This window comes from Dicentrarchus labrax, unplaced genomic scaffold, assembly GCF_905237075.1.
Source record: "Dicentrarchus labrax unplaced genomic scaffold, dlabrax2021, whole genome shotgun sequence".
Taxonomy (NCBI): domain Eukaryota; kingdom Metazoa; phylum Chordata; class Actinopteri; family Moronidae; genus Dicentrarchus; species Dicentrarchus labrax.
In genome coordinates this window covers 13,528,232-13,548,139 of record NW_026136712.1, presented here as the reverse complement: position 1 = coordinate 13,548,139, position 19,908 = coordinate 13,528,232, and the positions used below count along the sequence as shown (strand labels likewise).

Here is a 19,908-nt window from a genome sequence, read left to right as displayed (position 1 = left end):
CTTTTGTTTTTACTGGTGGTTTGCGGGTGATGTTACAGCGCCGCCCACTGGTCCGGACGGTGAACTGCAGCCTCAGAGAGTGTGTGTGTGAGAGAGCAGTGTTTTATCATTCAGGTGTCTGTGACATTTACAGGAAAAATAAATGTGTTGTTCATAGGCAACAGCGGTTTCAACAGCCTATGGATTCAGGGAGTTTGTTTGTTAAAATCAATGTAATGGAATATCTTCCAGCTGCTGAATGTCAGCGTTTCCATCTTTTAAACTAGTTTCCTCCATGGTTACAAAAATGTATCCAAGGATGTGATTTCTACGGTGGCTCTGAGGTGCAAATCACAACGGCAAATCAGAAAACACAACACAAAAAGAGAAAACACAACGGCAAATCAGAAAACACAACGACATTAACCAAACCAGAAAAGGTAGGTACCCTCGGGCGACATGAGTCGTCACTGATTGGACAAAAGAACTGGTCCATCCTTTGAACCGGAAACACAACACCGCCAGACCTATGCATTCAAGTTGCCAAATCTGAAAATTCAAACCACTAAATAAGGAAAATATTGTATTAATACGTCCATGTTAATGTGGGATACCTAAGAGAGGTAGAAACAGGGGTTCCAATAGTCCATATCGTTGTGTTTTCTCTTTTTGTGTTGTGTTTTCTCTTTTTGTGTTGTGTTTTCTGATTTGCTGTTGTGATTTGCACCTCAGGGCCACCGTAGATTTCACATCAGTAGAGGGACAACAAAAGTAATATTGTGACTGAAATTTATTAGTAATTAGTACACTACTAGTTACTGGGAAAAGTAATTTTATTACTGTGATATTATGAGTTACTGCCCAACACTGGTTGTCAATATAGCTGGATGTATTCTCACCATTATTTTCTTTTGTGTAATGTTCTGTGATTTGATTTAACTACACTTTTGTTTGTATTTATTTATTTTAGCTATACTGCCTCTTAATGTTTAAATCAAACTTTAGCTAATATTGGATTTTGATCATATAGTTTAGGTAGGGTCACACATGTTGATAACTGTGTGCCTTTGACCTTTTAGCCTCTGTTTTCTTTATATTTGTATCAATTCTTTATTAACAACAGAACAATGAACACACTGTCAGGTTGACGCGATCCCACGTCACTTGCACACGTTTGATCACACGTCACGTCCGCCGTAAACAACAATAAGGAAGTGGAGAGAGAAGTCCGAGGCGCAAAAAGCAGCGGTCACGCTAAACATATTAGTGGCGATTTGTTGTTGTTGTGCGCAAGTCAGGATTATTATGCAATAGTTTTTATTCTTCGCAAGCGACAGTGAGTCTATGGTATGTTTATAAACTCTTGATTGGAAGTTACATACGAGCCAGCGGCACAGCTAATGTCAGCTAGCCTGCTGTCTAGCAGTTCAACCTCCTTACGCCAATCTTACGTCGAGCTGCAATCAATCTAAACACCACTCGATCATATTTACAATGTGCTTTTATTTCCCTACACGTCTTCCTGTAGCTAGCGATGGAGGGCTCCAAGTCGTCGAGTACAACCATGCAGGTCAGCTTCGTGTGTCAGCGGTGCTGTCAGCCGCTCAAACTGGACACATCCTTCAATGTGCTCGACCGAGTCACAATCCAGGAACTTATTGGTTTGTATACCTGTAAATGTAATCAATTATCGGTGTTGTGGTACGGAAACGTGAGTCGAAAGTGCTCCGTTTGTCGTGTAGTGACTGTATGTGTGTGTCCCTCTGTCCTCCTCAGCTCCGTTGGTCACAGTGACTCCCAGCAAGCCGGCTGACAGCACCGAGGGAGGGGCAGCACCAGAGGTAGACACAGCATCTTAAGATGTGAAGATATATACACACACACACACACACACACACACACACACACACTCACACACGTACTTCAGTAGACTGTTCAGGATGAGTGTGACCCCAAATGACTGGAATTCATCTGTGCTATTGTGTTATGCAGCTGTTCTCCACCATTATTGTTCAGCTCCTGTATCCACTCTGTATGAGCAGTCCCTCGGCCCAAAATCACAGAGCGATGGGATAAAACCGAGGTGTCAGGGAAACTGTTCACATGTGGATCTTTATGCCAACTGCATTTGTGACTACAATCTTTACTTATATAGCCACAGAAAGCGCAATAAAAACATATAATTAAGTGTTCTGGCTCTAGTACTGGATTGTTTTTGTTACTCCAGTTCAGTGTGTGTGTGTGTGTGTGTGTGTGTGTGTGTGTGTGTGTGTGTGTGTGTGTGTGTGAAAATAGTTTGTTAGCAAGCATTTCTAAGCTTCAGAATTACATTTCCCTTCCAGGAGACCTTTGTAGAAAACAAGCAAGATGGAGTGTCAAGAAAATACATCCCTCCTGCACGGTGAGTTTTTTATGATTACAGTTTATAGCTGTTGATTCTCTTTTAGTTGGATGTTTGACAAAATTGACTGAACTGCTGAATCTTGCCCTACAGGATGATGTCCACAGAGAGCGCAAACAGCTTCACACTGATTGGAGAAGCATCTGATGGTGGCACCATGGAAAACCTTAGTCGTAGGCTGAAGGTAAACTCCTACAGCTGAAAAATACAAACATAAACAGTTTGTTTGGATGAACTAATGGTTGTGATCTATGTCAGGGAACTGTTCTCATCTGACTATCCGTTAGTGACCAGATGAACACTTTTGTCTGTGATCCTACCCCACCCAGGTGACCAGTGACCTGTTTGACATCATGTCGGGCCAGACAGATGTGGACCACCCGCTATGTGAAGAATGTACTGACACCCTGCTGGACCACCTGGACACACAGCTCAACATCACAGAGAACGAATGCCAAAATTACAAGTGAGTTAAATCCTTTATGTGTCAGTTTTCAATTAAAGAGATTTCAAAGAGATGGAAAATGCTGTTTGTGTCACTCCCTACAACCCTGGTTTGGTTAAGGAGCTGATTCCAAAATGCTTACGTGTATGTTATAACATATACCGTATTTTCAGGCAATGTCTGGAGCTGCTGTCACACCTGCAGGTGGAGGAAGAGGAGACCCTGCTGGCAGAGCTGCAGCAGCTGAAGGAGGAGGAGGAGGCTCTGGTCCAGGAGCTGGAGGCAGTGGAGGACCAGAGGGCTGCTGTGGCCCAAGAACTAACCCAGAGCAGGACGCACTCTCAGCAGCTGGACACAGAGGAGCTACAGTGAGTGACCCGTAGACAGGTGACGTGTTCTGGACGCTAAATGATGCAGCAGCTAACAGCTCCGTCTTTTTCCACTGACTTTGTGCTAAAAGGTACCAAAAGGAGTACAGCGAGTTTAAACGGCAGCAGCTGGAGCTGGACGACGAGCTGAAGAGTGTTGACAACCAGATGCGTTACTGCCAGATTCAGCTAGATCGCCTTAAAAAGACCAACGTCTTCAATGCCACATTTCACATCTGGTAAACACACACACACACACACACACACACACACACACACACACACACACACACACATATTGTGTATGCTAAGAATAAATAACTTATTTTTCTGACAACCAATCACTTAGCAAATAGTTATTATAGGCCTCCGGGACAAAATAGAATCAATGCCCATTGACGGAGAATCTGAATTGTTTGTTTCTGTTCAGGCACAGCGGCCAGTTTGGTACAATCAACAACTTCCGTCTGGGTCGGCTCCCCAGCGTCCCAGTGGAGTGGAATGAGATTAACGCAGCCTGGGGGCAGACGGTGCTGCTGCTGCACGCTTTGGCCAACAAGATGGGGCTGCGCTTCCAGAGGTATACACACACACACACACACACACACACACACACACACACACACACACACACACACACACATTTCAGTTTGTTTGCAATTTGCATTGTATTAGCCAACTGATTAAGTTTAAAATGTGTTTTTCAGTTGAATCTCATCTGCAATACATATTCATAATAATAATTTTAACTCCTCTTCCATTTCAGTTTACAGGTTTTGTTTGTGTTCTTCGGCTCTCCTCCATGTTCTGTCTATCTCAGCATATAATCTTCATTTTCTTTCTGTTGCTTTGTTCTTTCTTTTACCTCAGTTGCTCAGAATTAATGGATCCTTAAGTTTTATTACAAATATCATGTATTTTTTACCATTACAATAATGTTATTCCTCAAATCAACATTAAATTAAGATTATTCAACATTTCTCCTCTCTCTTCAGATACTGTCTTGTCCCATATGGAAACCACTCATACTTAGAGTCACTGACAGACAAGTCCAAGGTAATACATAACAGTATTCTCAAGCCCAGCTCTCCCATCATCATTTATACACTCCTCCAGGCTCAAATCCTGCCCTTTCTTCCTTTTTGTCTCATGTTTGTCAAGGAACTTCCTCTGTACTGCTCAGGTGGCCTGAGGTTCTTCTGGGACAATAAATTCGACCATGCCATGGTGGCCTTTCTGGACTGTGTCCAGCAGTTCAAAGAGGAGGTGGAAAAAGGAGACACAGGATTCTGCCTTCCATACAGGTCAGATACCTGAAGGCCAGCACGATGTGTACATTTGTCCTCATGCTCATTAACCAGGGCATTATAGCAGCCATTTAAGATGAAGCTGTAAATATTTATGAAGTTTGAATAGAAATTCTAAACTATTACCTCAACTTATTCTTGAGGGGCTGGAGAACTGTCTGCTGTGATTATTCTGCTGAGGCAAATAAGGGACATTTGGGGAAGCTTTGGCTGAATAACCCTTTCAATTATTAAAGCTAAGCCTCCATTACAACTTTTACTAATATATTTACTACTGTAACTAGCCTTATAAAAGCTCCCAGTACCTCCAGCAATCTCCTCTGATAGCCCAACAAAGTCCAACAAATCGTTATCGTTATATTTTTGTATGGCACAATTTATTATGTTCATTAACTATGCTGATAATACTGTATGGCATTTAGTTAAACCCTGTAATACAGTGAGTACCACAGACTTTAAGGCTTGACATAATAACAAGGTTATTAGTTAGAGGGATGTCTGATCTAGATGGCAGCCATCAAACCTTGGATCATAATGTGATATTCCTTTATAATCTAGTGCACATTTCCTGGTCTGTCCAAAGTTTTGATCCAGATGAATGTTTGTCAACAATTACTGGTTGGTTTGCCATTATCATATGATATAAATATTCCTATAGATTGTGGCGAGTGTTACTCATTACATGGATGGATCAATTTCTAATCAAACAAAGTCTCAAAGTCAGAACATGCAGCAACTAGGGGGGCTAGCAGACAGACTGCAAAAAAAAGAGAAGAAAGGTACAAGATAAAGCAATAATTTTTTTTTTTACCTATCAATCACTCTCCTCCAACACTCTCTTATTGTCTGTGTCTTGCCGGAGTGGCTCCCATGGAAAAAAAAAAAGTGTCGGCCACTGCTTCAGAGCAATCATCAGAAATGTCTAATGGAATTAAATACACCAAACACAGTACATCCTTTTCACGTTGGACTCGGGTCTAAATGTCATCTTATGTCAATGTCAAGTATTTCCTTATCTAATTGGCAAATTTGTTTATTGAGGTAGCACCTGCTGTTGCTTAAGTAGTAATCTCCATTCAGTCTTTTCTTCCTCCACCAACAAGATCTTTTAAACCCTGTTATTTTGTCAGTTATAAGGATATGTCAACATTTAAACAGATTTTGACACAAATCTGGTGGACACAGACTTGTGGTTGAGGAGTATTTGGTCAAATTTAGATGTGATCAAGACTTTCTTATGAAATGAGATCACCACAGCTACAAAACAGAAATTCAGACTTCTACATTATTGGGGTCAACTGGTCAAAAACATTCTTACACTATATAATGCCAGATTATAATATTGATACCAGTACATCCACCAGGCCTTATGTGATGACTCTGATTGATGTTTCATTTCTCAGGATGGACGTGGAGAAGGGCAAGATTGAGGATACGGGAGGCAGCGGTGGTTCCTACTCCATCAAAACCCAATTCAACTCTGAGGAGCAGTGGACAAAGGCGCTCAAGTTTATGCTCACCAACCTGAAGTGGGGACTGGCCTGGGTCACCTCACAGTTCTACAACAGATAAACCTGCTGGACAGTGCCTTGTAATGTTTAGTTTTGGAAAGTCATGTACCCCTCCGATAAATGGATTTCGAGTGATTCTTATTTGGATACTTGGCCAAAGGAAATGGTTGTGTCTGCACCATTTTGCAAGTATTTTTTTAGGATTTCTAGTACAAAAATGCATGGAGCAATAGCTAGATCTTCAGTCCAGATTGTCTGTTTGTACATGTAACAAAGTGGAAATAATTTCTATCTATTTTGCTGCACAATGGAGATTAGAAATTGTGGGACAACGGTGGAAGCGTTGAAGACAGGCAAGGATCGTAGTCACGTCCCTCAAAGTGAGCAGCATAAGATGACTACACGTCTGTCTTTGAGGGTTTTTTTTTACCGTTTTATTGGCTAATTAATATCTGGCTTTTTCTCAAAAGCTGACGTTGCATTAACACAATTTCACACTTCCTCAGCTTTGAATGTAACTTAAAAGAAATCAAACACTTCTTACCACTTCATCAAGGTATCCTTGCTCTCCTGCACTGCACACCTTTGAAATCACTGTGAGAGGGAAAATCTTTTTGTCATCGTCCCAATTATATAAGCTGTAAGAGCATGATGTGATAATTATGGTCAAGGTAGGATATTTTTAATAGATTAAAAAGGTTTAGTATTCAACGGGTATGTCAGTATTTCTTTAACCTTGAATGCAGTTATCACATTTGCCAGTTACACACTTTACAGGTAAACTGTTGTATTTAGAGGTACACTGATGCAGCTTCTTTGTGTTCATACTCTGCACCATCACATGAATTTGTATGTTTTAGATATGAAGGATACTATTAGTGGTTGGATTTTAGTTAATAAACATGTCATGCTGTGTAAAAAAAAAAAAATCTGGTGTGGAGATTTTCTTATAGATTAAATGTATTTATGTAATTACAAACATTGAGACACATTCATGTAACTGCATCATGGTATCCTACTGAAAACAGTGTGGATGATTAAATTCATAAATACCCAGAATGAAAGTTGATAAAAAAAATAAAACATCTGTAAAAGTATTTTTGTGTGATTTACAATAAATGTGTATTATTTCCCAAATCAAGTAAGACACTGCAGTTAACCAAATGTTTTTTAATGGTTTCATAATTATTTCTGTTGAATCTTAACTCTCATCACAACACTCACTCATAGTCAGCCCCCCTATAAGGTTAACAAAAACATTACAGGGGGTACATTTCTTGGAAAAATATGGACTTAACAATTAAAATAATAAGCTGACTTCCAGTTATCCAGTAAAATATTCAAAATAGGTCAAAACCAGTTACTCTTTCCAGAATCAGCCCTCTTCTGTGTCAAGACGTGAACCTCGAATGGTGCCATGTCAACAAGGCAGGCCTTGAACTTTGGTCATCAGTCATTCCTTATTACTTATAGAAGCCCTTCCTAAAAGTCCCAGATTCAAACCTTATAGGGATACATATTTAAAAGTGACCACTAGTTCTGAAAAATAGTTTGTTAGATGATATATTTCAAGCAGAATGCAATGAAATTTCAACAATGCTTCTAAACCTTCCAGAGGACAGGCAGGTGGTCTTCCACATATGGCATACTTCTCAGCCTGTCACTTGTGCAATTTTTTGGGTGCTTTTACTATTCATCATGTAAAAAAGCCCCTTGAAATGAGCCAAAGTTTTTGTGTTAGTGCATGCATATGGGCAAATCTTTGGGTTCTACTGAGCCCACAGCCAGAGAATGGCCCTTCATTTTAACCACTTGGATGATGGTGGTGGGCCCGTTGACTACTACATCACCACGCCATCCATCATTTTGGTTCCATTCACACTTTTAGGATCCCTACACCCCATCATGCTCTTTGCTCCCCTCTCTCGCAATCGAGAGCAAAAGAGGAATTTCATCAAGTGTGTAAATGTCTCCGCGTGGCTTTGTCCTTGCTGGGGTTTTATTCCAGTTTCTTTTTTTCAGCTCGCTTCAATCGGAGGCACTGCTGCTGTAGCAGCTGGAGGTGGAGGGAAGAGGAGCTGCCAGTGGTGTGTTGCTGCCCAGGGCTTTTCGAATATGGGGCATTAGGAAGGGGTCACTGGCCAACTGCAGCACATCAACGCGGTCCTCCTTGTGATAAGCCAGGCAACGTCGAATGAAAGCCTGTGAAAGGAAAGGGGGGAAAAACGGACTCATTATTTCTGGAACTACTTGCATTTCTTTGGTCTTCTTGCTGACACCATTTTGTTTTCAAACATTTTGCATAATAAAATTTTAAGTACTTTTGTGCTCTGCCTATTACAACAATCTAAACTACCCCTCTGCTCCTTCTATCAAATCAAACAGACTCTTAAAATATCCCATTGGTTTCAATCCAAACATCCTTTTTGAGCGAGAATTGTATCACACTGAGGAGAAAAAATTTAATTTCCTGTGGGCTTTAAAACTTAGCACGTGATACTGTGTAAGGTTTGATGGGAACGGTGCATTGAATTTATAGCTTAAAAAAATAAATGAGTACCCCACCTTTGCTTCTGTGGTGACCACAGGTTTGGGGGGAAACTGCACCTCAGTGGCTTTTAATATGGTGTTTTCTTGAAGGATATCCTGCTGCGACTGGTTATGACCGAACGGCTGGAGAAAAGACAAAAGATAGACCGTTAACAGACAGATTACTTTCATTTTTCACATTGATTTAACCCAATCTGACAACAAGAGACCTGTTTAAGAATGCAAATTACAAGTTACCTTTCGTCCATATAAGCACTGGTAGAAGATGACCCCTACTGACCAAACATCTACTTTGTTGGATATTTTGGGGGGCTCCTTACCCACCACAAAGCACTCTGGAGGCAAATACCTGTAAACCACATAATAACATGAGATTGAAACAGGTTTTCCCTTTATAGAAGTTCTATCGACACTGTATCCCTTTACACAATTTTCTTACTGAAGACGAGATGTGAAGTCAATTAGCAACATTTCTCTCAAAGAACGGGGCCTCTGCTACAAACTTGTGAAGCCATATTGGTTTCTTGGTTACTAAATGCAGTGAAATATGTCTCTGTGTACCAGTAGGTCCCTGCTCCTTGTGAGGTCAGCTCCATGCCATCTGCAGAGTTGTAGCTGTCATCATCCATGATCTTAGACAGGCCAAAGTCAGTGATCTTAATCTCTCCACAAGCTGTGCCATTCACCAACAGGATGTTTCCTAAAATCAGAACAGTAAAAGTAAAATTACAACCAAATGACTGTAAAAAGCCTTTTTTGAGGAATATACACAATATATAATATTCATATATGCATACATTTATCTTAATTATAATCTAACCCAGATGCTTGTGGTGTTGCCTTTCCTGAAAGATCACAGCAAATTGTCCAAAAGCACCAAATTCAGTTTAGCAGTGCTGTTTTTCATGATTCTTTAACTAAAGAGGACTACAACATGACAAGCTAAAACTGTGAGCATACCGGGCTTGAGGTCGTAGTGGATGATGGGCGGGCGAATCTGGTTGAGGTACTTGAGGGCGTTGACAATCTGCATGACAATAGAGCGGCCCTCCTTCTCGGTCATCAGCTTATTCTGCTTCAAGTAGAAGTCCAGATCATTGCCTTCGCAGTACTCCAGCACTGTGCAGAACCTGCCAGATATACATACAGCAGATCATTGGGAAAGTTTTCACTACTGATCACTGCAAATAATTCTCTGTAGGTTCATCGCTACAGCATTATATGATGTTTAGCACTTAACATACACTTATGTTTGTATTACACCTTCATGAGCTTCATGCAGATCGATTCACTTACGAGTCTGTGTCAAGAGAGAAATAGTCATAGAGTTTGACTATTCTAGGGTGGTCAAGTTCTTTGTGGATTCTGTACTCTCTACAGGCATGTCTGAAAAAACATTAAATATTAAGTGATGTTTAAAAAAACATTACAAACAAGAACAGTCAAAGACAGTGGAAAGCTTGAAGGTCCACCATATAAAATTTCATTATAGATCAAAACATTCCCAACCACACAAAGAAGGAAGAGTAGGAACAGTGAACAGAGGTTCGGACTCACTTGTGGTAGTTTTGCTTCTTTTCTTCCCTCCAGTTCTTGTTGAGTTGATGGATTTTAATGGCAACATACCTTTGCTCCGTCAAATCAAAAGCCTACAAAAAAATTAAAATTACACATCAACAGCGTACAATAACCAGAAAGTTACACTGTTTACTGGATAAGGGACTGTTCCACCGTCGTCTTAGTTTATTGAAAAAGCATACTTAAAAAAAAAAAAAAAAAAAAAAAAAAAAAAAATAATACATATATATAAACTGGTACTTTGGTAAATAATGGAAGACAACAAAATGGCTTACCTTGAAAACTTCACTAAAGCCACCTCTTCCAAGCAAGTGTAATAGCAGATATCGGTCGTTCAGTGTGGGGTGGTCTTTAAATCTACAGAAGAAGACTTTCTTAAATCATCTGGCTTTTTCATTAAATTAAAAAAAAAAAAAGTTTAAGCAGACCACAGAACTTGTGTGAGGTGTGTTTCACTGAGATGATACGTACTGCGAGTTGTCCTCGTTATGGATTCTCTTCAGCTCTCGAATGTGTAGATTTCTCACTCGTTCCAAATGCTCCAGCTCTGCCTGGATCTCTGCTTCTTCCTACATACAACCACACAAATCTATCATCTATTTCAAGTTCAACCCTCAATAAATAGGAACAAGAAACAGTGGTACTAGGTCTTTAGGTTACTATGTAGTAACAGGTTGCAAACAAAACAACAAATCCCAAAACAAGAAAAAGCTTTAGGTGGTGAACTGGTACCTTTTTTAGATGACCAATTCGAAGTTTGAAAATCTCCTCTTGCTCATGATATTCTGCCAGTGACAACCTGTGTGGGGTAAAAAGTACCAACAGTTTGTAATGTGTATTATATTTTTGGAATATACCTAGGTCAGCTTGTGAGAAAAAAGCATAAATAAATTAATTACACACCTACTTTAGATAAAATGACAGAAAAAAGGCGACACAAAAACCTCATAATGAATTTCACACCAAGGGTTATTACAGATCTATCTTTACAAGTCTCAATATTCAATACTCAAAATAAGGATCAGATTTTGCATCAATTTGATATTCTACAGTTATAATAGTTTGCAAATAATATTGCTATTCATCACTCTCATGACATATTTTAGAATAATTGTTTTATATGGTCCATGTAAAAGTAAATGTGTGACGTAATTCAGCTATTGTATGTAACCTTACGCTTCATTCTCCTGGCCGTTGCTCCTGCTCTTTCGTTTGTTCTGTTCAAGGCTGGGCGGAGGCGTCTGGGCCATGGAGGGAGGTTTCCTCTTTCCCAGCAGCTTTCTCTGCCTCTCAATGTCCTCTCGCTGCGAGTTGATTCGCTCTTGCTGCCTAAAACATGTAAGAACAATCTGGTGTGAACACTCCTGTACGCATAATGGACAAAATGCGAGCATATGGTTGTGCCTATTTGCATGCTGACTTGATGAGGTTCTGGAAGGCATATCCATCTGTCCACTGCTCAGTGAAGGAGGCTCCGTGCCGTACAGTCGTGAAATGGCCCAGACGCAGGCGGTCCTGCATGCTCTTGTCCCTGCAAGCCATCTTCTCCTGCTTTGACTACAAAAAAAAAAAAAAAATAAAAAAGATGATAATTGAATGTATACACACTCAAAAAACAGATGAACCAAGAGGATGCAAAAATGTATTGCTGTTGAGTTCCACCATAATCATCATGAAACAGTTAAAAAGTTAGATGAGTCAAGTGTTCGGATGTATAAATAATAAAAAGAAAACAAATGTTTTGGGTTTTCATGTTGTTGACAACAATGACCACTTAGCTCTAACAGGTAAGACGCACATGTACACCCACCTTCTCGATTAGGAGCTTCTTGCTCATGGTCACACACTTGTTAAGTCGTTCCTTGTGGCGCTCCAGCATCTTCTGCTGCTCATCTACCTGCCGCCTCAAGTCACAGTTAGCCTGCCAAAACAAACATCATCACTCTGACAATAAGTGTTGTAAACAAGGATTTAAGGCAGTTTTGTTTGTTAAACCGACATGATGGAACAACTATCGGTGTGTCAGCTTGGTTTGCTGAGATTTACACTAAACGTTTAACAATGGCAAGTTAATGAGCACATTATTCATGATGAGCTACAACCAGACTGGTGGAGGTTAATTACTGGGCTTGTTGAGACAAACAGTAGCACATTTGTCTAGATTGTGAAGTGATTAATAAGGACATTTGTGAGTAGGCCTGACATACAACTATATATTTACATATATTGTTGAAAGCGTGTGACGTTAATCATTGTTAGTCAACCGAAATATTAACTTGTGTATGTGGAATTCGTAAGTATAAGTTTTTGTTAGGAATAATACAATTAGAACTTGTTTCCACCGTCCATATCTACTCTGAAACTCTTCAAACGTATTTTAAAACCTTATCCTTATCCGTATCTTACCCTCAGCAGGTCGTCTATCCTCCCCTCTTTCTTCTCCAAGTCAGAGTTCTTGTCCTTCTCCAGTGCTGTCAGTTTCAGCAGCGTCAGTTCTGACTGAGGAACGAGGGCAAAGACGACAACAAGCCAACAGTTAACATGTCATCCCACTCTAATGATGCAGACAGCCCTTGGGCCTGACAGTAACAAAACACACCATCTCTTCAAATTTATCAAAGTCAGACGTTGGTGTCTTGGATATTAGACATGAATTTTACAAAAAATGACCTTTAATTAGGCCAATTAGTGTCATTTGCAAGAATAGCTGGATATTTTTGCAAGTATTGTGTCACATGAACTGCAGTGTGGGTGGCAGGGCATTTTGAAGTCTGACCTTTAATTCTAACATCCACATCTTTCCCATCTCTTATTTTTTTAAATGGCAAAACAAGGTGTGAAGATGTGTCATCTCTACAAGTTTTGTCAAACTCAGTTAATGGTGTCTGAGATGCCACTTTTTCTAAAGATGATAGAGTTTATGAAACAAAAACACTTTTTTATTCAATACAACAACAAAAAAAATCAGAAAGGTTAGTGTTAAGTGGAGACCAAGGTCTGTCAGTCATTCACCTGGATGGCTTTGTGTGAGTAGGAGTGTGTCGGGGCTGTCTTAACAGAGCTGCAAGATGAAGAGTCTGTGTGGGCTGAGCCTGTGGACGAAGGACTGCCGTGCTGAAACTGCATTCCAGAGAGACAGAAGGAGAAAGGTAAATCAACATAGGTTAAAATATAACAATACAGACAGAATAACAAGATTATAAAATAGCCCTAAAGGGATAAAAACTAAAGGAACAAATACAGCTATTATAGGTGCAGCTATTAAGGTGGGAGAGAATTTAAACTGTAAAAATATCTACAGAATCTGATGTTAAATTTTCCATTCCAATGAATCTGAATTGAATAAAGAAATACTGGAGTCTATTCTCAAAGGTATCTTTGTTTTTGGCTATTAGTAATAAAAACAAACTGCATACAATAGTTGATATTTCCTATAAGATTTCAGGACAACAACAAAATGATATAACATAGCTTTATGAGACCTGAGTGATAGGAAAAGGCAGGTAATTATAAAGTGCTTTAAAATCTCCCATTTTAGTGAATATATGTTGTTGGCAGCAAGTGAACAGGAAATAGCCTTTCTGAAATAAACCTGCCAATACATCTTTCACTATGCAAGTCTTTCAAAAACCAAATTCTGTTTCCCAAGGAAATTCTGGAAAAACTACTTACAACTGATTGACTACTATACTACTACACAAAATTCCTTTACTACTACTACTACTACTACTACTACTACTACTACATCTGCACACAAAAGGAAGCTTGCTGATTAGAGATCGGTCAGAAACAAAAATCATCAAAAACACCACCAATAACGTCCTTTTCATGGCAACAAAATGTAGTTTGGAGTATCTGGGAACAAAATGGATAGACATAGTTTGCTAATTTGTTGCACTATTAACCAAAAGCTATGTCATTCATTGCAATGGGATCACTGTGTTGACCCTGGCTAGAGGGCTGCAGCTTTTTTTTTTGTTTATTTATTTTTTTAAACACAGTGCTCTTTTTGGTCTGGATGCCCAGTAGCAATTCAAATGGGGCACAGAGTTTGAAACAGAAAGTAAGTTCTGAAAGTCAGAAATTTCCAATCAGTCTCCCTCCTTGTATAGTCCTTTTGTGGTTTGGGACACCAGACGTCACTCATTACACTTTTAATTTAGAGCCCTGCTGCTGTAAGAAACAGTTTACATGCTGTTTAGTAGTTAGTGAACAAGGATTTGTAGTTGTGATGAGGAACGATGTTATCTTAACATAAGATGAATGCAAATGGTAGGTGAAGAGATTCTAAATACAGGACACAGTGATGAAAAACCACTACAAATTTCAAAGTGCAGGCACCAATTTTACATGATGTACACAAGTCCTGCTGTACTACTCTCCCTGCCTTAGATGCCAGATTTTTTTTTTAAATACACTAGCAGTGAAAACATTAGCTACAGTTTCTCTGGCTAAAGGTTAAAGTGTATCCTACATTTGATCCTCAATAAACACAACACACTCAGCTGTTCTGTTATAGGTACAACTAACCCACACTATCAGACTCCATTCTGTGCTTGTTTTCAATTTCCATTTTAGTTTAACTAAATCTTTAAAAAAATCACTAGGGAATGTTTTGTCACTTTGACTGGCTGAAATGATCCAGACATCCAGATGTGTCTATTAGACCCGAAATTGATTAGACTATGGTAAAATAAACAAAACTAAATCTTACCAACACATGCAATATAACTCTGTCCGATTGAGAGAATACTGATGCTAAGACAATATAGACAAATACCCACATAACCAACAAATAAATTATACACTTGCTACAGATCAAATAGCAAGTGACCCAACGGTAAAACAATTGAAGAAAGAGAGCCAAAGCAGGAGAGAGCTATGGAGATGGATGCTGGTGCTCACCAGAGGATTAGACAGTGAGTGCTGTGGAGAGGAGCGCACCAGCATGGGGATGCCCCGGGCAGGACTGGTGCCAGAGCCACTGCTACCAGCAAACTGGCCACAGGGCAGTTGACAAACAAGTGTACAAACAAGACAGAAAGAAAGAAGACAGAGTTGTTATTTAGGAAGAACTTGATGCAGGGCCATACTGGCACAGTTGGAAAATGAGGGTGAAGACATCACACTAAAGTTTGAGAGTGATTTGAAACAAGGCACAGCAAAGTGGCGAGAATCCCAAATTCATCCACCAGGACTAACACATATGACGTTTAGTTTGTACTCACCTCAAAATAATCACTTATTTTATGCCCTCTCCCTTTTCCTAAACAAAAAAACGAAGTGTAAGAGACAAGAAAAATAAATTGTTTGATCCAATACTATGTTCCAAAGCATATACTTATTAGAGCATAACAATAACAACAACCATTAATTAACAGCTGAACATTTCTGAATGTTTCTGTTAGGACGGACTTACCCTGACTGTTGCTGTCATAGATGTCTCCTTTTCTCTTCCTGCTTCTCTGGTCATTGGCCTTCTTCTCAGGTGTCTTACATGAGCAGAAAAGCAGCACAGCTTAGATTTAAATTTGACTCTAGTAAATGTATTCCATTACCACATTAACATAACGAAAATTAATGAAAATGAAGTCTTGCCCTTTCATGTTATACGGGTAATTTCCTGTCTTGCTAAAAAAACTAAAATGTTTGACTATAAGATTAATAGCAGCTTCTTTTATGTGTTCAATATTTAGTGAACTATTTTATATATTCATGCCTCACCCTTCTGTGTGAGAAGGAACAGAAAGTGTTAGCATGCACCAATGTATAGAAAATACTTGACCACTTGTCCACATCACTAACAATCACTAGGGATACCACTGAAAGTCAGGAAATGCTCGCTCATCATTTTTATTGACTCTTCCTCAACCAACCTCCAGTTCCTTGTCACTGAGAGATCCCGCGCTGCACAGAGACTGGTTGGATGATTCACTGTTGGCTGAACTCTGGGAAACACAACATGTGTATCAGACCTGATTGATTAGTCATGTGCTACTCTTGTAAGTAGGTTCTTGTGAGTAGAACTGGAACTTAGATTTTACAGATATATATATTTACATGACAATTTCTTGTAAAATAAAACCTATTCTGTTATATATGGACTGTGTGCTCATATAAATCACAGAAGGATGACAGCTGTTGGCAAATATTTGCAAGTAAACTCAGAAATGTAAGTGCAGATTTCGACACATCTGTTCTATCTGATACCAGTTGGCATTTATTTGCATTTGACTGGCATCATTTGTTTTCCACTCTGTGTATCTAAAATAACTGTCACTAAACTAAGATGCTAAGCTAGAATGCTACAATGGGAGTATAATATACATAACCTGTTAATATGCAAATCTTCAGTTCACATTCACTTGGTAAAATCAGTCGGTGTCATGCACAGCATTGATGGCCAACTGCACAGCGTGGTGAGACTAAGAAGAAACAGCAGGCTAATTGGAGCAGGAGGCTAATGCTTTTTAAGGCTTGCTGGCTCAAGGTCACCCATACAGCCAAGAACATTTTTCTCTCAACATGTACACTACACATGGTCATTATAATGTATTGAATGGTACCTTAAATCATGCCTTAAATAATTCACACTCCAATACCACAGCGAGCAGGCCTGATAATTCATTTCAGAGCACACGCTATAGGCCGGAGCATGAGTGATAGTGATTGGCTTTTCAGGGGTTGCCATTTTCTCAAATGTGCACCCACACACAGTAATACCCAGTTCAGCAGCAGGGTTGCAGCATAGCACGCAGCCTATGCTGTGAGCTTCAGCTGCAGTGCCATTTCAGTGTCACTAGCCTCCACTGAAACAAAGAGCTGCTGGCCAGCTCCCATGTCAGCCAAAACAGAGCTTGTCTTGTTTTAGCTTTAGCTCAGGGAGACAGGATAATTCCACTGAGAAAACTCCTGAACACAGAGCATCAGTCAATACTGGAAATAGAGAAGACTTCCAAGTGTTTCTAAACTAAAAAGGACTAACATAAGAGAGCTCACCAACTGCTCATGTTTGCATTCACACACAAACCAAAGTAGGGTTGTGGGATGTTTGCCTGCAGGAAAACTGGGAGCTACTGTTTTGTATCTCCAAATTTATTTCAGCAGGTATCAAAAGGAACATTCATTTAGTTTTCCAGACAAAATTTCTCAACAATAAAATGCAACTCTCATTAAATTGTATCTAAAATGCAACATCTGCTCAAACAATCTCTACTTACAACAGCTGATCCTTTTGATCAACAAACGACCATTATGCCATTAAGATATACCAACCTTGGTCACACCAACTCCAGTGAAGCGAGCCTCAAGCAGCTCCTGCCTGCGTGGGTCCAGGCTTAAAGCCTGGCTGTGAAGTCCTTCCATCATGCCTAGAAAAAGAGACACAAACTGTGAATGAAATTGTAACTTATGTGGACTAGCTGGCCTTGGTTATTGTCACACAAGAGAAGACTGCTATGAACAGGAAGAATAGCACACTGGCTACCACTACCATGAAGGTAATATATTCTTTATAACTATGGCAGGTGCCCTAACAGTCTGATCAATCCTACGGTCTGACCGGCAAAATCTATTCAAAACCTTTAAAAACGGCTGCCTGGGAGCCTGGGCCTATGTTGGATCAGCCCACTGTCCAAAGTGAACCAGTGCTCAAACATCTGACACAAAGCAAACGTTGACAGGCAAGTTGACAGGCAAGATGGACACCCAACAGAATTTTGTACGGTTACAGTAGTAGCTCGATGGTTAACTTAACCTATTGGACCTGCAGTACAAAACTGCTAAAGGACACTGAACCCTGAAAAAAAGAATAAGGAAAAGACTATCAGACTCTGGTGTATATGTAACATTAGGCCATTAATGTCTAGTCTCTCCAGTGAAGTTCATATTGTGTAGCAGTTAAACTCCTAAGGTTGCCTGTCCTGAACTGGTATGCAAAGTGGATACTCAAAGATCATAGAAGAAAGTGAATGATCAAGGAGAGCCACTGAATATAGACATTACTGGTGGGGGCGGTAATTCCCCACTGTCATTAAGGTTACATTACTAATTTTACAGTTAAATCAGAGAGACAGTAAGGCCAAATGGACCAAAAATAATCTCTCAATTTCCCCTTCCTTGTAAATGGCTATCATAACCATATGAAATGGGCTCGACTTCCTTCTCCCACTGGCTACTCCTACCTGAGAGGGTATCCATCAACTAGTGATGGATTTATCTTAGGGGGGGTACATAAGCGACGTTTGATCACTCAAAAACAACACAAATAAACAAACAAATAATCCAACATTACACTTTTTTTTTCCCCCACCCAGGACGGCCAACGTTAGTTCATTTTTGCCCCTTTTTTTTTAAAACAATGGTGATCAGCAAAGGTTACTATAAAGAATGTGCCATCTTAACTTTAATGACAAACCACAGGCTCAACTTTATTCAGCAGTTCCGTTAAACTGACGTTATTGGCAGTTGGTGGAACAACCGTTACGATATTGGCGTTTAACTGACCAGAGGATGTTGACTAGCTAATGCTAAACCTGGCTAACGCTAACTAGCTATAGTTAACACTGACACAGGCTGCTTGTCAAAATCTTGCGAGCATTTTAATGAACATAAGACACGCTGTCACTCACTGTCAAGTTATTATCAATTCACTGTGTCATTTTGGTCACTGTTAATAGCAGCTGTGATGCTACTGGTGACTGGCTAAATAGCAGCTAAGGCTAGATGGTAAGTTACCTAAACTAGCTAGCGTTCGTTACCTAGCAGCAAGAGGAGTCTCACCTGGAGAACCTTTCGCAGTTTTCACCGTCCTAGAAAGGATGTTGTCCGTCCATCCGGTGACAGCAAACTCCTTAACAAGTCCCAGTCCCACACACCTCAAATAAAGTTGTTTGAAACAAGATATCCATTTAAAATTATTTCGAATTCAGGGAAGACATTTGTTAGCTTAGCCAATGCTAGCTATGGAGAGCGGTGTGGCTGTCTCCTGCTGGTGTCATCCGGACAGGAGGCCCTGATCCTCGGGGTTTCCTCCTCCGTCCTGGTGCCCCTGCACGGGCAAACCTGGAGCTGTCACTGCTCTGAAGCCTCTTAACAAAGTGTTGTCACATTTCTGCTTCACTCGGTCTCTTTATTGTCATTATCGAGCGATGAGAGGTTTACACCGGGAGGAGTAGTTCAGCCACCTTGTTAGAGTCCATTCTTTCACAGTTAATAAAAGATCATTACCCCCTGCAGCAAGGCCGCACAGGGCTCCAGGGAGAGCTTTATGTGATGCTTCCCATTCGCTTGTTTAACAGATAATGTAAGCTCCCCTTGTCAGAACCACCCGAAAACAGACAGCATACTGTTGGCAGGAGTTGATTACCAGCCTTAATTGCAAATCTGGCAACTGTCCGAGGCCCCAGACCTCTAGGGGCCCCAAAAAGTCCCTGGTTCATTGTGTGCCAGTTGTTTTTGGAGGTTATTTGACAGATTTCGTTTGGGAATGTGCACCTTTAAAGTACTAGTTTAGTTTTTGCAATTTTCCATTTGGATGAATCAAATATTTCTAAAACATGTTCCTAAAAAAAAGTTGCCAAACTTAACAGTTTCCAAATTTTATCACAGATACTGGACCATGAACAGCACATATAAGCTACATTAAAAAACTTTTAATTTGCGTTGAGTTTTGCTTCTGTTCTCTTTTTTCCTCTGCGTTAAAACTTTGCGTCTATTACAGATTAAAGTTTCTATTAAAATGCAACATTTAATGCGATTAGAAGATGGT

General features: G+C 39.9%; 2 protein-coding genes across 3 annotated transcripts; one reads left to right on the top strand and one right to left on the bottom strand.

Moving 5' to 3' along the window:
* Positions 1–1,166: 1,166 nt before the first annotated feature.
* On the top strand, positions 1,167–7,156 carry becn1 (beclin 1, autophagy related). Its single transcript, XM_051417217.1, has 12 exons — positions 1,167–1,326; positions 1,508–1,640; positions 1,756–1,820; positions 2,322–2,380; positions 2,474–2,564; positions 2,710–2,846; positions 2,999–3,193; positions 3,286–3,432; positions 3,624–3,773; positions 4,189–4,249; positions 4,355–4,497; positions 5,904–7,156. The coding sequence occupies exons 1-12, from the start codon at positions 1,324–1,326 to the stop codon at positions 6,070–6,072; spliced, it is 1,353 nt and encodes a 450-aa protein (XP_051273177.1). The 5' UTR covers positions 1,167–1,323; the 3' UTR covers positions 6,073–7,156.
* Positions 7,157–7,166: 10 nt separating this feature from the next.
* On the bottom strand, positions 7,167–19,677 carry LOC127373114 (serine/threonine-protein kinase tousled-like 2). 2 transcript variants are annotated; one of them, XM_051417215.1, is made up of 21 exons: positions 18,921–19,677; positions 17,415–17,509; positions 16,016–16,087; positions 15,559–15,631; positions 15,368–15,405; positions 15,045–15,137; positions 13,152–13,259; positions 12,546–12,638; positions 11,950–12,060; positions 11,560–11,696; positions 11,316–11,468; positions 10,872–10,938; positions 10,611–10,708; positions 10,415–10,496; positions 10,119–10,210; positions 9,858–9,947; positions 9,522–9,691; positions 9,123–9,261; positions 8,799–8,910; positions 8,577–8,684; positions 7,167–8,213 (listed from the first exon to the last, which is right to left on the bottom strand). In XM_051417215.1, exons 2-21 carry the CDS (start codon positions 17,505–17,507, stop codon positions 8,040–8,042), a joined length of 2,103 nt encoding a protein of 700 aa, XP_051273175.1. In that variant the 5' UTR covers positions 17,508–17,509; positions 18,921–19,677; the 3' UTR covers positions 7,167–8,039. The 2 variants fall into 2 exon arrangements, with proteins under 2 accessions (XP_051273175.1, XP_051273176.1); XM_051417216.1 differs by lacking the exon at positions 15,045–15,137 and having other exon boundaries at positions 18,921–19,673.
* Between the last annotated feature and the right edge of the window lie 231 nt (positions 19,678–19,908).

Bases quoted from the DNA above. Each gene is read 5' to 3' on its own strand.
- becn1 (XM_051417217.1), top strand. The intron at 1,641-1,755 runs GTTTGTATACCT...TGTCCTCCTCAG, and splicing joins CACAATCCAGGAACTTATTG to CTCCGTTGGTCACAGTGACT. The intron at 3,774-4,188 runs GTATACACACAC...CTCTCTCTTCAG, and splicing joins ATGGGGCTGCGCTTCCAGAG to ATACTGTCTTGTCCCATATG.
- LOC127373114 (XM_051417215.1), bottom strand. From the start codon at position 17,507: ATGATGGAAGGACTTCACAGCCAGGCTTTAAGCCTGGACCCACGCAGG. The intron at 15,138-15,367 runs GTGAGTACAAAC...CCCTGTGGCCAG, and splicing joins AAATAAGTGATTATTTTGAG to TTTGCTGGTAGCAGTGGCTC. The intron at 10,709-10,871 runs GTACCAGTTCAC...GGTTGTATGTAG, and splicing joins GAATTGGTCATCTAAAAAAG to GAAGAAGCAGAGATCCAGGC.